The 18111-nt window shown below is 27.6% G+C and overlaps 1 protein-coding gene across 1 annotated transcript in view; it reads right to left on the reverse strand.

Annotated features, from left to right (window-relative positions):
* E23 (Early gene at 23) overlaps positions 1–16642 on the reverse strand; it is a gene marked incomplete in the record, with an annotated part of 311094 nt that extends 294452 nt beyond the window's left edge. The window contains 1 exon segment of the mRNA XM_067052164.1: positions 16432–16642. Within this exon segment, the coding sequence (XP_066908265.1) occupies positions 16432–16538 (107 nt within the window).
* Between the last annotated feature and the right edge of the window lie 1469 nt (positions 16643–18111).

The raw sequence follows: 18111 nt of genomic DNA on the forward strand, positions 1-18111 counted from the left end.
GCGGCAACTATAAAATAAATAATAGACTCGAAATTTGGAAATATACAAAATAATGGAATGAAAATATAAATTAGTTGATTACATAGTTTACATAGTTAGTAATCAACTAATTTATTTTTTCATTCCATTATTGTGTATATTTTCAAATTTTGAGTCTATTATTTATTTTATTTTTATTTTTTCTCTGAATGACGGTTGCTATCTTTGTTTTGTTTTATAGCCCTGATGAAGACCTGAAAATCAGGTCGAATCGTCGGCATAAATAAATATTTTTTGTTTATTTATGTTGTTTCTTTGCTGACCGCACCCTCCGACCATCTTCTCCAATAAGATAATAATGGTTGATAATAAAAAAAACATGGCTAAACAATGGCTATAAAATTATTTTTTTACACAATAGAATCTTCGTAAAAAGGCACTAGAAATAATTATTTATGATTTATGTTTGTAGTTTAATGTAATACGTTATGCGATTTATAATTGAGCGAAGCATTCTAGAACATTTTTCTTTACTAATACACAACTTCTGCCTCAGCTGAGAACTTTAAAAAAAAAAAATAATAAATGTAAAATATAATTTTAATAAGAAAGTTTTACATTTTTCAAATTGCATATAAAACTCATAAAGTGAGATAAGTTCGTCATCAGACAAAATTGAAACGATAAATTCGAAATATTAGTTGACCGCGGCTAGCTCTCAGGTTCTCTTATTTGAGACAAGGGTTTCATTAAAAGACAACTCGTATACTGTCATTATAATGTTTCGAGTATTTCATAATTTAATTGTGCAATTAACGGCTTTACAAGGTATTCCAGCATCAGAAATAAATAAACAAACAAAATTTCAAGACTGTGAGCTCAATTTGACTATTCGCTTCATGGTACACGTCGACAAGATAGGTATCTGCAAATACCCCTTCTCCCTCCAGCAACCAGCATCTAGATTGCTACTTGTTCCTCCGAGATATCCAGCCTGGATTTATTCTAATGACGGTAGATATTCTTGCTGACATTCATGGAAATGTGGCCGGGTTCAGTTTTTCCTTTTTGTTCCTCGAGTCTTGGAAAGGAGTTTTGTGTTTCAGGGCTACTTGGGCCCGTTTAGTAAATACCGTATAAATTATTTCATTAAACCTTTCTTATTTTATTTTTTCATAATATGTGTATAATAATAATACTTATCTTATCATATTAGAGCGAATGAAGTTAATTTCTATAATTATGTAAAAGGTGAACCCTTGTTAATGTAATGTCTTTCGCCGCTTTGATAGCAGTAATTGAGTTCCGATGTACTAAAGAAAATCAACAATAACATTTATATATAATATAATTTTCTGTTTGAGACTGGTTTGTAAATAAACATAATTAATAAATAATAATAAAAAGTGTCCGTAAAGCTTCAACATATTTATTTTCGAATAACTCCTTCTTTTCGGCCTTTTCGACCAATTTCAAGGTTATCTATTTTATAATATCACAACTAATATCATTAAAAGGTTGCACACTATTCTGCCTTTGTCAAAATATATTTTAGTCAATTAACATATTTTTATCCACTTTTCTTCTATTCTACTTTTATTTAATTTAAATAATCTGTTAACATGTTATCAATCACTTGGTGGTATGATCATAGCACTTAATATGAAACGTAGGAGATTATTATTATAATTAATAAATCAACTATAACATTTTAATATGTAATAAGAATCAACGCATCATCCTACAGAGATCTCGTCCAAAACATCGTTTTGTGGAATATTCGTTTAATTTTTTTAACAAATAATTGACTTTAAGAATTCATTCGAAATGCCTCTAGAATATAATATTAATTTTTATTTTTTTTTTTTGTGCCATTAAAGTTCCAAACATGATACGAAAAAAATAACAAACAATTCCAAATACAAAATTTAGAATAAATATAGCTCAAACAAATAACAAATAAGTTTTTAAAGGAGTAAATTTTTAACGCACACGCACGCCTCTTGGCAACTAAAAACGGAAACGTTCCCAGGATGTTCCTCGCAGAAGATTTGAAGATATGAGGGGACTAATGTGTTACGTGACATTTTAGAAAAAAAATATAAGAGGATTATACTTTGAAATATATTTTAAATATACCTTTCTACATAGTACTTATTAGTATAACAGAAACCCCTCTAAAATAACCACTTTAACTAACTAAATTTTGTGAATCACTTATTCTCGGAAAAAATATATCTATATTTTGGCCGAATATATCACATTAACGAAAAATTATAATAAATAAAAATTATGCACTATTAATATTATAATTAATTCTTACTTTTAATCACTGAGAAAATTTACGCTATTTATAGATTATGTTTCGTATTAAAATAAACCAGAAAAGCAGCTTTGTTGTTTTCCTTTGAAATTTTCCTTCATTTTAGCATAAACTTTGATAAATTATTCTATCCCAATATTATATATTTTTTTAAATACTGCCTATAAACAATAAATAAATAAATCATAAACAATAATGCCTTGGCGAACTAGAAATTTCAATACTAGATCAGTCTTGACGCAATCCTTCCACCTTAGCTTCGGATCTAAGCCTTGGACGTTTACCCGTCAGTTCAGTGTTTATTAACATTTTAGCGATCCATGTTATTCATTTGCTGCAATGCTATTACCTAAATTATATTTACTGGTAGCAGTCCCATCAATTAGGCGCTGTGTAGCCTTATAAATTATTCTTTAAAGTCCGAATATTTTACGTTGTACTTTATTTTCAAAATTAAACTTTAAATTAAGGCGGTGTTCTTACCTAGATGAAACTATGGTGGCGATATATAAAAAAGTCTATTATTTCTTATTTTTTTGTCCTTTTTATATTAATCCCATTGTAACTTACATATAACGTACAACATGATTTGAACCCGAGGGTCTCGGTTACGTAGAATTTTCTTTCTACTTGTAATACGAAACCTTCACCCACTTATGTCTTCGGTTATATCATATAAGATCAGACAAATCATAACGTAAATGAAAAGACCACTGATTTCGAACGTGAAACCTGTAACATCCAGACACTACTGTCAACTAAAGGAGTCCTTATTAGGAAGTAATAGGATGGATAATTTAACTAAGAGATTGTCTAAGGATAAATCTTGTTTAAACGGATAGGAAGGGGAGGGGGGAGAGCGGGAGAGATTGAATAAGCGGAGAGGAAAAAAAGATGAGAGAACAACACATAGATAAATAATGGAACAAGATTAAACATGATGAGTTCTTTGACCCAGGCTGCCTCTCCCACCACGGATCATATGGCCCCTTGGCAGGATCAATGTCAATCTGGAGGTGGCCCTTGGAGGGTTCGTTCGGTAAGGGCTTGATACTTCATCGGATGGGACTTGAAAAGTGAGCAGCAAGACCTTCGCTAAGTTAGATATGAACGTAATTCTTCGTTGCGGCAACATCAAAGAGAAAATCATCTAATTTCAGAACTAAAATAACAATAAATGACCTACCTTTTTTGACTGTTCTATGAATAAACAAGGTTAGGCAAAATGAACAATCAAATGTTGATAAAAATGCTTTAATAATTCAACAAAATAATTGTATTATTTATCAAATTTATTAAATATAAAAATCTATTATCTTTTTTTCATTTTTAAAATGTAAAAAATAACACAAACAGAAGAAATAAAATCTGGTTAACTGATAAAAATTACAATCTGAAAGTCTGAACCTTGAATTTTTTTCACAATAAAAGACTGATTTTATAATACCGTTTGATTATTTTATTTTTTATACATATTGAATATACTATATTTTAATGATGAACAACAACGATAACAAAAACACAGTAAAATAATACAAGATGGTTTATTATTTGAATTAATTAGTTTTAATATATTATATTATGGTGTTTTAAATATGATTTTTTTCGGATTTAACAGGTATCACAGATTGGTGACGATTTATTATTTGTTTATTTAAAATGTACTTTAAAAATCACCAGCACTTTTTTGGTACTTAAAACTAGAAACAGATGATAAATTTATCAAATTTCTTGATTCACTTCAAACTTTATGCTGGCTAGAAAATTAAATCAAGAATTTCGTCAGTAAGATCGCAACATCATTAGTTCTTTTCAAAATAAATAAAACAATTTCTAAAAAATATTTAAATTAAATCTTTTACAATAATGTTGTTTTTTCTATTTCCTTAAGTGTAGTAAGTTTATGTAAATTTTCTAAATAACCAGTCTATATTAAATGGATAACTGACCCATCTTTTAGAGACTGGTTGTGCAACTAAAGTTTTTCAACCAGAGTCGACACACGGGTCTTTTGGAATAAAAATTGAGTAAATTATTCGCCAAAAGTGGTTGCAATTGATTTTAAATTTACGATATAGCTTTAAATATCAATAAACGATATTTTTACATATTAGATATTTCATAAAAATAAAAATAGATTGAGATAACATACTCGTATAATATGGAATCGCAACCAACACGATTTATTAAGTATTATCTTATATGCTATTTACTCAAAGGATGATTTCTACATGAATTATTTATTACACTTACGACTCACAATATAATGCATGACAAGAGCATAATTCACACAAGAATTATACATCCTTCTACAACAATAAGACTCTTGTTACCCCTATCAGTACAGACCGACAATCTATAAAAATAGATTTGATCATTTGAGATAACAATTTCCTGGAGAATGTAGAAATACTAAAAGCACTGTAGTTGTAATCGGATATTTCTTATTTATTAAACAACGTTATTGATGTTTACGAAGAATGATGATAAAAAACCAGTAGCAGTACGTAGCAAACTTAAAAAAAAATCTATATCATAATTTAGTATTATATCTTTATATAAGTGAATATTTGTTAAGTTCGTAAAACCCCCAAAAAATAATATTCGATTTTATGAGTGTTTTATATTTATGTGCGAATCTAATTAAAATTTTTAAATAACTTATCTTAAAGTATTTCTTTTCATTTAATAAGAAAGAAATACAGACAGAAGAAACCAGAATATTCTTTTCGACAATACCGATCTCGCTGGCCTTGAATTCAGGTATCCCGGCACGTTGCACTGCGTATATTGCCAAAAAATTTCACTAGCAGAACAAAAACGTTCTCCAAGCTAAATCCGAACTCCAAGGCACAAAATTTAAAATAATTTTAACGTCCATTGGAAGTGATTAGATTCAATTAAATTCAAAGGCCATGAAAGCAGTTGCAGAAAACGTAAGACTTTTTTAAATTGTATAAATTAATATTTTTTAATTAAGAGAGAAAGAAACGACTAATTGGTTTAACAAAAAAAAAAACATGCTGACTAAATAAATTAAATTGCTACCATCACAAGCATATTTATTAATCTATTACAGATAATATACAAATGCGTTTTTCCCATAACAAGTAAATTTTAACATATTCTTTATTATTATTATTTTTTTGGACTCCCTCATTTTTTATCTCTCTTTCCTCCGCTCAACCACTTACAATGTCTAAATAAAATATCACACCATCAATAATTAGAGAAGTAAAAAATTAAAACGTAAATAAGTAAAATAAAATAAAATCATAATTAAATTGAAAAAAATAAAAGTGATAAAAAATTAAATCGACAAAATAACACATAAATAAATTATATGTAATTTTCTTTAGTTGTGTTTTTAGTATTTATTTTTTTTTTTTGCTTATTCTTACAAATTATTGAGTTTAGTTAAAAATGGGTTCTGTAAAAAATTAGTGTACATTATATATCCTATTTAAATAGTCATATTACTTTCTTTTTTTCTCTAAACAACGTAGTTTCTGAAATATGGAGGAGACAAACAGTCCAGTAAAATTAGATACCCAAACTCTGGCATTAAAATATAAAACAGTAACCTATTTGATACGTGCGTAGAAGATCCACAGGTCTTCACCCGCCGGGTTTGGAATAGAGGAGATGCATATACATCGAAAATGAAGGTTTGATTAAGTAATTTCTACTAGAAATAAAACACCATCTAATTTAATAATCTATGTTAGTTACCTTTTTTTCTAAACCATGTAAATTTTTTTTAATAGATTCATCTACCCTCCATTCCAATCTCAAAGCGCAAAACTGGACCAATTTTCGTGTATAATGGACAAATGTTTCTAAAAGATATATAACATGTTACTTTTATGTTTTGAATGTTATGTTTGGGCGCCTAATTTCTATGGACTAATATTTCCATCCTCCATATCACAGAAAATAAATGGTTTCGAAAAATAAGTTATTTAACCTCAGTGGCGAATTTAACATACTTCAAATTTATAAAAAATGGATTTTTAATCGACCTCTCTTTTTATACGGTCATTTCCTCCCCACACAACCAAACTCGACATACAAATCCATGGAACGTTTGTGCACGTTATTTCCGGAGGATGCTGCTTTATTTTTTTAATGTTTGTTTTACATTTTATTATTTGACTATACTAAATAGGTGTTTCAAATACTAAAAATGAAATATTTACAAATAAATATTATATTTCAGTAATAATCAAATTTCCATTGACGAAATAATGATTTCTTCGTCCTTATTTTAAAAATAAATAGTCAGTCCAGGTTTTAAAAACGCTAAACTTTAAAAATTGATTAAAATTTATCACAATATCGTTTTATTATTATTAGTAAGTGAGAAAAAAGTCGATAGAACAAAATACTTAAAACAAAAAATCAGTACTGAATTTTTTGTTGAAGTTGAATTTTGTATATTAAAAACGTATATTCAACAATGGAATTTCAAAATGTTACCAAGTTACCTCACGCATGGTCGGTAAAAAGGGGAAAAAAACGTGGCGCCCAACAGCTGGTGTTATCGCGAGGCTTATCAGACAAAGTTTATTATCAAATATTTGTTTTACCTTGACTAAAACACGCGGGTAACTTTTATACACTACAGACGGTCGACGCTAGGACCCTGCAAGAGAATGGTTTTGTTGCATTCTAACGTCAATTAGGATTACATAATCAAACATTCAAATTTAATAAACACTAAACGGTTTTGGCCAGCTCTAAAGTATCCTATAGGAATGGAAGAAGGAAAACAAAGAATTTATAAAAGAGAAAAAAATATTTTGAAGACGTTTTTCACATTATACCAAGGTCACACAAGTGTACTTGAGATATGTGCGTACAAATCTGCTTAAATATATTACCTTTCTACCTTGAGTTAGACAAAAATTTGCAGTATCTACGCTGCATTTAACTTCAATGTAACTATTTATCGCCAAATACTGATAATTCGAACGCTAACCAGTTAAAAAATATTTTATAAAATTATCCAATAGATCAAATTAAAATGTTAATACCGCATCACTAGATATATCTTGATTTATTTTTAGATAGATTACTGCATATTTAAAAACATGCAGTAATCTACTTTTATATAATTTTTTTTTCATTTTATTTCCTTAATTATCGATGTATCTAATCTTATTGCTTGATCTAAATATACTGGATTAACTATAACATCATGCAGCTCAAGGAAAAAAAATTAAAATTGAACGCTATTAATTTTATTTAATTGAATGTCAACTCATGTAACTAAAAAAATACAGCCATTATTATCACCCACAAAGTATTTTTTGCACATAAAACATGTATAAAAAGTATGCGCATATTTTGAAAACAAAAAATATAATCAAGGATTATCAAGAGTTAACTAAGAGTAATTGAAACCAGAAATACAACAAATAAACTAGCCTAATTGAAACCAAAAACACAACCAATAAACTAGCCTAATTGAAACCAAAACACAACAAGTAAACTATTCCAATTGAAAACAAAAATACAACAAATAAACATACTTTAATTTAAAATTTCCTGAAACTGTAATTTTTTTTTTATATACAAATAAAGTACTCAATTTAAATATTTAAGAAATTAAGCATTAAAATGAGTAAAGATTAGTAAACTTAGTTAATCTGAAAGTTGTTAAATAAATTAATTTTATAGTCGGAATGAATTCCCCACTGGTCGAAATATAAAAAAAAAATTATCTCTGGGCATAACAAGTTATAAAAACATTCAACCTAGAAATAAACACCATTTTTTAACGCTGTTGTTGGCTTACACAAGACATCATTTATTCATCTTCACCATTCCAAACAGTATTGCCATGCTTAAGGAAACAATTGAAGGAATGGGTTTTCTCATAAGTGCCGGCAATAAACAAAGGGGCTGTTATACATTCAAGCCTTCTTATTTGAAATCTGATATTCTTCGGTTATGTAGTTGGTTGTTTAGCTGGTATGCGTCTATTTATTTATTTTTTCTAATAATAATGTGTTTTACGAGGATATAAAGTTGAATGTTTATCTGATATAGTTCAAAAATTTTTTCAATAATTCACAGAAAATTGTAATTTATCATTGAATCTGCAAGCTAAATAAATTTTGCTTTTTCAATACTGGGCTCTATAATTAATTAATTGTTTACTGGCAAATCAGTGAATGAGTACTAATCAGAGGTAAATATTTATTAAACCAACTAGCTTAATTTATAATCAATGAAAAACTGCATACAACAACTTGAGAACTCTTTATGATGATTTCGTAAGAGCAACTTTAAGATAAAAATAAAAATAACATAGAGGTTTATTTAGATATTTACTATTAGCAATATAGCTAATAAACGCACATTTTATCATTTTAATAATATTTAAAACTCACTAACTACAAAAACTAATGAATCCCGAGCATTAAATTTAATTTTTCAGATTGAAAATCCCTAATTTTAGAAAATACTAAATCCAAAAGAAAAAATCGAAGGCGAGTCTTAATTTCAGCTGTAATATTTTTAATTTTAAAAAAGAAGGTTTGAATGTAGAAAAAGTTAATATTTAAATATTTTTTATACTTATTTACCATTAAGTAGAGGTCTTAAAACTGGTCAAGAAAATCATACATTTTATGCCCTTTAACATGATTTTTGTTTGATGTAAATATTTTAATGCAAACCTCTGTAAAATGTTAAATAGATTGACACACCACTACAAAATTAAAACCCACAATAATACTCAACATTTGTGAAATTAATGAAGAATTGAAGTCTAAAGGCGAAACGAAGTACCTCTTTCTTTATTTTTTTTTTTCATAAATGCGGGCATGATGGTCAAAGTCAAAACAGTAAACAAAAACTTTAATAACTTAGAGGGGAGAAAAAAGAAAAGCTTGAATAAAATACCTAAATTATATAAAATAGGCTATTTCAAGATAAAATGTATTCTCATAAACATTTAGGAAAATTCGAGATATCTCGTTGTTCCAAATGAGTTTTCATTCTTTCCAATCGCCTGAATAAGGCATAAATAAATCTTGTCAGCAACCATAAGTGATTGATTTGATGTGTATTGACCCTCAGAGGAAAATATCTCCATATTTCTGAGATCGTCAAGATTAATTAATTAATTAATTAATTTTTATTATAAAAAAATAATTATTGGATGATATAATGCGCACATGAAGTGGCATTTCATTAGGTGAGCAGTAAAAACATGTTAGGAAAAAAAAAAAAAAAAGGAATAGATTTTATTACTTTTATATTTTTTAATATTAATAAATTAAACTCTTTTGAATTACTAAAGAGAGTAATAAGAAAGATCATTCTTAGATAGGAAGAGAGTGCGTAGAGGTCAAAGTCAGAGCTATATTTAAACAGTGGTAAAGCTAAATTGGTTACGCTCTGGAAGAAGACACTGTCCTCCTTCAGATGGAACCATCCGTAGAGGACACAAATTCTTTAAGAGTTTGAATCGATATGTCCAAGGACCATGGAAATTCAATTTAGGGACAAAAAAAGAAAAAAATATGCCGGTAAAAAAAAAATAATAATAAAATTAAAAACCCATATAGGATGTTCTAGTCTACCTATCTTCTTTTATTATTTTATAAAGTAAAACATTCATCCAAATGAATTTAAATTTAACTTAAGGAAGGAAAGGCTTTAAGTCTAAGACTAAATCAGTCCAACAAGTCATTGGGAAACCGAAGGTTGGATCCTGATGCATATCCATTAATATGTGAATACTAGTCTAAGAAATTACACATAAAAAAAAAAATTATTCATTTTTTACAAATCATTAATGACGCCTTTGAAATAAAAAAAATATTTAAAAAAATATATAAATGAAGCGAAGTCACTAATCAGAGACATGAACCAATCATGGGTGATTATAATTTTATTTATTAAAAAAAATGTAATTTTCTAAAAATGAAAACTGAAAAATAGGCAACTCTAGCATTCATTAATTAATCAAAACTTATTACACAGAATTATTTTTATAAGGTATAACACACATGAATTTATTGTTGTTCAATTTTTTTGTTAAGTATAATTTATGTATATACTTAAGGTATATATCTGTAAAATGAAAAAATATAAAACAACTTCAACCAGTGCCGCTCACTTTTATGGATCACTACTCCATCTTCTGTTCACACCATATTAAAAAGATGGCATGGCGTGCATAAGTAATATTTTATTTAAAAATAAATCTACACATTTTCTCTTATCTTATATAAGGATTTAATAATCCTTATAATATTAATAAACTAAAACATCATTCTCAACACGATAATTATTAAAATGCTGAGTATCTTAATGCATCTATATAATTAAAAAAATCATACGTACATAATCACATTTAATTTTTTTTTTTAATTTGAAGACATAGCAAAGATACTAAACAATTTTTTGAATGATATAAAAGGGAAATACAGAAGACGTTTCAAACATTTAAGTATTTTTTTTTATGAGATAAAACCAAAGACTCTTAAAAATGCCTAATTTACATTAACATGCCTTATCCTGATTTATTTAAACACTATAAAATCTCAGTCTATGTACATTACGATAAAAAAGAAAGGTTTTACGCAATGCTCTGGAATCTTCCTGCTATAAATGAGACAAACGACACATGTCGAGCCATAAAAACGAGAAACTGGATGAAGTTTTAAAAAAAGTGAAATACATAGTAAATCTAATATAAATTAAAAATATTATTATTATATATGTATAATGTTTTATTACAGCGTATTAACTTGAAAGCGCGTTACAATTCATTAAATATTAGTTTGTTTTTAATAAAGTTGAGAGTTTCAAATCGTAATAGAATTGTACTTTACAAATAACATATTGAAATAGACACAATACAATTGAACATTTACCTAATGATACATGCAAAAGTAAAGTAAACTAATAATCAAGGTTACAGTTGAATGGTAATAGAAAAATAAATTTTATTAAATCCCCCCCCAACAATTATAAATATGTTGTGCTATAGATTATTATGTATATTTACAAGTTACTGTATTTTGTGTTTATAAATTTTTTATAATTTAATACCCAATCTATAAGCTTTTAATTATTAAACAAAATACAACATAGGTCATAAAAAATAAAAGAATTTTCATAAGTTAAAACAACAAAACAGACTCTCTTTTATCCCACAATAACACTAAACGATTAACTAAGGATAATCATGTATTGTCACATAAAGTTCGGTTGTTATGGTCGGTTTAAATTAAGTATCTCTTTGTTTTTTAATAAAAATCAAAAATATGTGGAGGCCGTAAAGAATGAATTAATAAATAAAAAAAAAGATATAAAACCTACTATAGACGTCTTTGAATTTTTGGGACTAATCCAAAATGAGTTGAATTTTATTTCTGAATTAACCTTGATATTAAAAATATCCAGACTGTGCTCTTTGGTACTTGGACTGAGGGAGTTGGCATTAATGAGAACAGCTTATATTTAAATATTTAATAGAAAAAAAAATTGCGTTAAATGGAAAAAACAACAAAGGAATCATCACATATCCTTGCGGAATCGAAATTATTTTTAATATTCTATATATATATTTTTTAAATCTATAATAAACACTTATCATAGATTGAAAACTTTAAAAATTAGTAATTTACTTTTAAAAGTTTCGAGAAAGGTATTACTATAAAAATATAAATCAACATAATATATATATATATAGACATAATTCCTTAATTTGCAATGTAAATAAAGCATAGATTTTAATTTTTTTTTTTATCTGCATTAACAAAATTTACAAGATGTGAATTTTATCTAATTACTATATTATATTATATTATTATTTATTAATAATATGACCTAATTTACAAAACTGGTTTGGTTTATTAGGTATATTCTTTTAGGAAGGATATGCTCTTACGTTTTGTACTATTTCCAAAGTGTTCAGCCTACGAACAAAGTTTTTTTTGTCCTATAAAAAAAATACAAAAAACTCTGAACCTTAAAATAGTAAACTACCCTGTGAGAATGCCTAGAAGGAACAATTATACCTGCCAGACGACCTTCTTTTTTTCATCGTTGTTTGAGTACCATCTCATTCTAAATATATATGTGTATATATATGTATAGCGTTAGGCGTGGGTTTGGTTGGAGCACATGTATTTCCGTTGTCCAAACTCACTTGTCACAGCTCTGACCCGATGTGGTAGGGTTCAAAAAACACCAGGAGTTGGGAGAGAGTTCAAAAATACCTCTTCCTTCGTAGGCAGATGCATTTCCTTTAAAAAGCTATTGGCTAGTCAAAATCATTAGAACTAACCGAAATAGGAGTGTGTAAACATAAATAAATACATTTCTGTGTGTATATACACTTAGATTATCTGAAATATTAATCCAAACATCATAAAGATAGCAATCAACATTTTCATAAGCCTTTGATTGATAGATAGTATCAATATTTTTGGAGAAGAAATATCCGTGAAATATTTTTAAAAAAAATAAATTCACGCTAATAAAACAATTACACAAACAGATTTAGTTAATATGTTAATTAACGGTAAAACCATATTCCAACTAAAGCAAGAACAACAGCAGGGAATATTATAAAACGATGTAAATTTCAATTCTAGTGGACAGGAAATTAGTTAATTACACTCGATAATTATTAATTACACTGTACGTGAATAGTCCCATTCTGGGTAATTAACTATTAAATCCTATTAAATTGTAATTACAATTCTTTTATAAGTGTCATTGTAATTATCATAGGCTGCATATTCTTCATTAATTGTCCTAAATTTGTTCTTTTCGTTTATTAGACATTTTTCTTTGTTTAATTCATCTTTCATATTAGTTTTTGTTTAAAAAAAAATAGTTATTATGTAAAATAAAAATAAAATATCATCTTTTTATTCTAGAAGATATGCAAACACTAACTTCTAAATATGAAAGTAATTCCTAAAGTTACTTAAACCTTAACAATCGTATAAAAAAAATTTTTTTGGTTTATTTCTTTTCGTTTAAAATGATAAAAATAAGTACAGTAAGCACAATATCCATAATATATATATAAATGTAGTAACTTAATTTATTCCAATAAAATATAGGCAGATTCTAAATTCTTCCGAGATATTCAAGGAATAAATAATTGATTATTTTTTTTATTTATTAATTATTTTATAATTAATTTATTATTTATAAAATAATTAAAATTTTTTATAATAATTATGTGTTACAATAATTTTGAGCTCTTCGACCACTGAAGTCATTTTGCCCAGTACAAGTTATTTACCAAAAAATAATCGAAAGGTACTAACTAGTAAGTAAATTTAAATTTTGATAAAAAGTTTTTTTTTTTTTAAACAAAAACAATTTTTTGCCACTTTTTAAAATTATTTTTTGATCATTTTTTAAAAACTATTCTTTTAAAGTTTTTAAGTAAGTAATATTACTAGAATTTATTTTCACAACGCCTAAAATATCAAACATTTAATTAATTTAAAAAATAAATAGTGTAATAATTATAATTATTTAATGGTTCAAACTACCGCTATTAGTTATCAAACCTAATATTTTATGTTATCTGTTTATCTTATTTACCAACATATTATTAAGGATGAATATGTTTGAGTTTTATAATTCTAAAAAAAAAATATAGTAAATTTCATTCACTAATTACATAATATTGCTATAGAAAAATAGATTAAGCATGTATATTTTTTTTTAAGGAGATATTTTTTCAATGATTATAGTAATTTTAATAAATTCTTTGATCTTCAGGAGCTTTAATTTCAAAATTTTTTGTTTATTTCGTAAAGAAATTATAATGTTTAAATGATATATATTTATACTAATCCTAATAGACTGTAAAGTTTAATTAAATGTTAAAATATTTTTAAAATAAAAATATAATAAATTCGGTAGTTTTAACCATCTTAAGGACTTCATGTGGAAAAACATTGAATGATAAAAGTAAAGTTTATTATTTTATATATTGTTATAAAAAAATTACCAAGTTTTCGAGTTATAAAAACAACCCGAAATTATATTCTTAAATTGATTCAGAAGAAAATCCTCAAAAATCTGAACAGGAATGTGAAAAACGACCTCTCATATTTCCAAAACAACGGTCCAAATAACGGTATTTTCTGACCTATATTCGATACAAAATAATTTTCTAAACGATTTTTTAACCATTTCATTAAAAGGTTTAATACTCATTTTTGTTATTTTGTATCATATTATCGCTTTTAATTATCCTTACGTATGAGAGGATACTTATCAGTAAGCATATTTTTTTTTATCAATAATTACAATTTCTTTTATATGTGTAATTGTTTTTTTGGTTGCATGGCTATGGAACTCAAAAATATTTCGTAAAAGAATTGAGGAAATGAAACAAGAGCTAGATGAAAACATACATTTTCCCTTGTAGTGGTTGTTTATAGGTTACCATGGCAGCGGGAAATGGGCTAGTGAACCACCTTCCCCTTCACTCTCCCTTCCCCCACTAACATACAAACCGACACGGTGGGGCGATTCTTACTACGCCTGCGCTATAGCTAATTTTTCTGTTTTGTATACAATAAAAATATATTTTCTATTCTTTTCTATTTAAAATATGAAAAATATAATTATAAATATTCCTAAATTCAATAGTTAAAAAAAAATAGCAGAAAGAACTTTCCTATTTATATTCTCTCATTCGAAAAAAATATAAATTACATCAAATATTTTTATTTATAAATTGAGCGTAAATTTTTATATTTAAAATAGCATAAAGAATATTAAATATCTATATAAATATTTCTGTTATGAATCTTTTTTATATTACAATAATTGCCTTTTTTTTTTTTTTGTGATAAATAGATTCCTTAAAAAAACATACCAATCAACTGAAACTACAAAAAATGTAAAATAATTAAAACTAAAAACCAACAGAAATACGTACAATTTTATCATATACTTTTATACAAATAAAAATATTTTGCGTTTTTTTTATCTACGTAAACATTAATTCATATAATTTTACAAATAAATCATATAATAAATTAAATAATTAAGACAAAATAAACACACTACATACACATGATATTAATATAGTAATCCTTATTGAAGATTACTACTAAACATTCTTTTGACATAGTTTAAATTTTTATCAATTTATAAATTCAGAATTTCACTTAATATCAGGGAAAGCAATTCTTCAATAAGGTGTTCAGATGAGAATTATGAAATACAAATATTTGTTACATCTCTCTTGTTAAGATAACCACATTTCATTATCACATACCACTGTAATTTGAAATTTATGACGAAATAAGCGTATAGCAATGTTACATTTAGCTTATAAGTTATATTATATTCCGAAACATTAATAAAAACCAAAAATGAACAATTTTGAGAAGCCTTATAAAAATACTCCGGGACTTATAAGTAAAAATGATAATTTTACCAGGCGTTTCTACAATATTTTATCTGTTTGAAAAAGGCGAATAGAAAATAAAGCAAGTAAAGAGCGAAAACCGGGAAGATCACTTTCACCCGATGGTGCCCCGAGCACACCGCAACACCAAAACCGGCCTCTTGTAAAATGGTTTTTCGAAACCCGACCGGATAAGAAATAAAATAAAAAGGCACAACGACACATAAAGAAGAGAAAGAGGAATCGGTTGGAGCGAGAGGAGACGTGTTATCAGGCATTCGCATACTTTATCACTGCTCGGGGAAGGGTTATTTGTGCGCGGGGTCGTTGACTTCGCCCTACGGCTCGCTCCACAACTAAATTTACACTCGCTTAAAGTATTTTCCACACTTACCAAACCAAAACCAATCCTTTATTTACATAAACTATCAACATTTCACTTTCTATCTCATGCCTTAAAAAATTTCACGTCTACGCCCCCGTTGCGAAACGAAATCTAATTCCGTCTTACGGCGTATGTGGTCCCCGGTTTTGCCCTATTTCTCTTACATTATAAAGTTTTATTTATTAACAAATTATTTATTATCTATTTACAGTCATGTTAAGACGAACTTATTTTATATTAAAAAAAAAAATTACTATAAGAAATAATAAGTGCAACAGAATTGCATCACGCATGCCTTAGCGATAGTGACAAACATGAGACACTGACCTTAGATTCTTGGTGGTAGTCGGCCTCGCCATCGCCCTCTTCTCGTCCTTGGGAAGACGGAGGTAGTCCTGATCCCCGAGGAGGAAGAGGTCCTTGGATATGATCATATTCCTTGCTGACCGACAGACAGACGTACAACAGACAGACGACAGTGAACTAAGAACACTCGACAGAGAACCCCATCTGTGACCGCGGCGAGGTGCCAGGGCGAACTGGCGGTGGTGCCGCGGATGTCCCCCACCCCGAACTCCCCTCCCTCGAGCACTTCGCGGTGGACGTCCTCTGGGGTCTAGTTCGGAAGAGAGTCCTCAGCGATCCCAAAATCCTAGTACGCTAGGTCTCGTCACGGGGTTGAAAGATTTTTTTTTATCAAAGTTGTTCGTAGCCTACGCAACATTTCTATCTAGCGGTATGGACCTACCTTCAAAGTATTAGATGACTTTGCACTATCTAATTATAGGTTAATAATGCTGTCTGTACTTTGCTAAATGAATGATCAGTCTCAACGTTCAAAAACCTATTTCTAACGTTTTTACCCTTAAACGACCATCAGTGCCTAAGAATCAGTTCAGGTGAGTAAACTGATTCTCTACACTGAAAAATTTCAATGGTATCGAGCCAGTGAAGCTGTAGAATACTTTAGAGTTCATCTGGATCGTCCTCTCACCCGGAATCACCTCATCAATATTAAACTAACACGAGCCTTCACAAGATTAGCAATTGTGTATCCTTTCGTCAATAAAATATCGAACTTAAAACTAAATACCCCCAATCTCATCTATAAAGCAATATAAAAGCTAGTACTAATGTAAAATTGTGAAGTGTGGAGTGCAGCGTCTTGTATGAAACGAAAAAAATACATAATTACAAAATTTTCCCTTTGGTTTATAAGAAAGAATTAATTATACTATGAACTACAATTGTAATCAATTGATGACTTTATAAAAAACAAATATGCAGAATTCCAATAGTTGAAGTTGGAGTGGCTTACGATGATATTCTTCTATAAACTCGGTCTTTATTTATTTTAATTACTATTATTTATTTATTTTATTTTTTTATTTTTTTCATTTTAAAGTCAGTTATTTATTTTATCAATTCTATAAATATTAACTGTTTTTATTTGTTATCTTTTTCTTTCATTCTTCAATTGCATAACAATTATTATTATTTTGGTTTATTATTATTATTTATAGATATTCAATAATTATAACATTGCAAACAATTAGGGGTGTCTTTTGCACGAAAATTACTGCCCGCATCATCAATTATTAAATGAAAATCAACTTTTTATAATAAGTACGTAAGGCCGGTATGATCTGGAAATTAATAAATATAATAATATTGTCGGGAAACTGACAACAATTGAACAAGAGTGGTAAATTTCTCAAAGAAATCAGATAAAGATTTCATTAGATAAATTGTTTCATGCGCCTCAGTAATTCTTACTAAACCCATAACACTTACTAAACACATGATACATTAGTTTCAGTTAATGTACTTAAATATTTTCTCAATACAGCAGGGAGATGAATACATATTAAATATAATAATAATTTACTAATAAAAATACTCCTAAATGTAATAGACTGTGCACAATTTCGCGTTAGAATTTAAATCACTTCCAAAACCCATAAAAGCAATTGATTTAAAAACCAATTTGCACCGTTCAATCCAGAA

The sequence above is a fragment of the Halyomorpha halys genome, unplaced genomic scaffold, assembly GCF_000696795.3.
Source record: "Halyomorpha halys isolate HHAL.00 unplaced genomic scaffold, Hhal_1.1 Scaffold303.1, whole genome shotgun sequence".
NCBI lineage: Eukaryota > Metazoa > Arthropoda > Insecta > Hemiptera > Pentatomidae > Halyomorpha > Halyomorpha halys.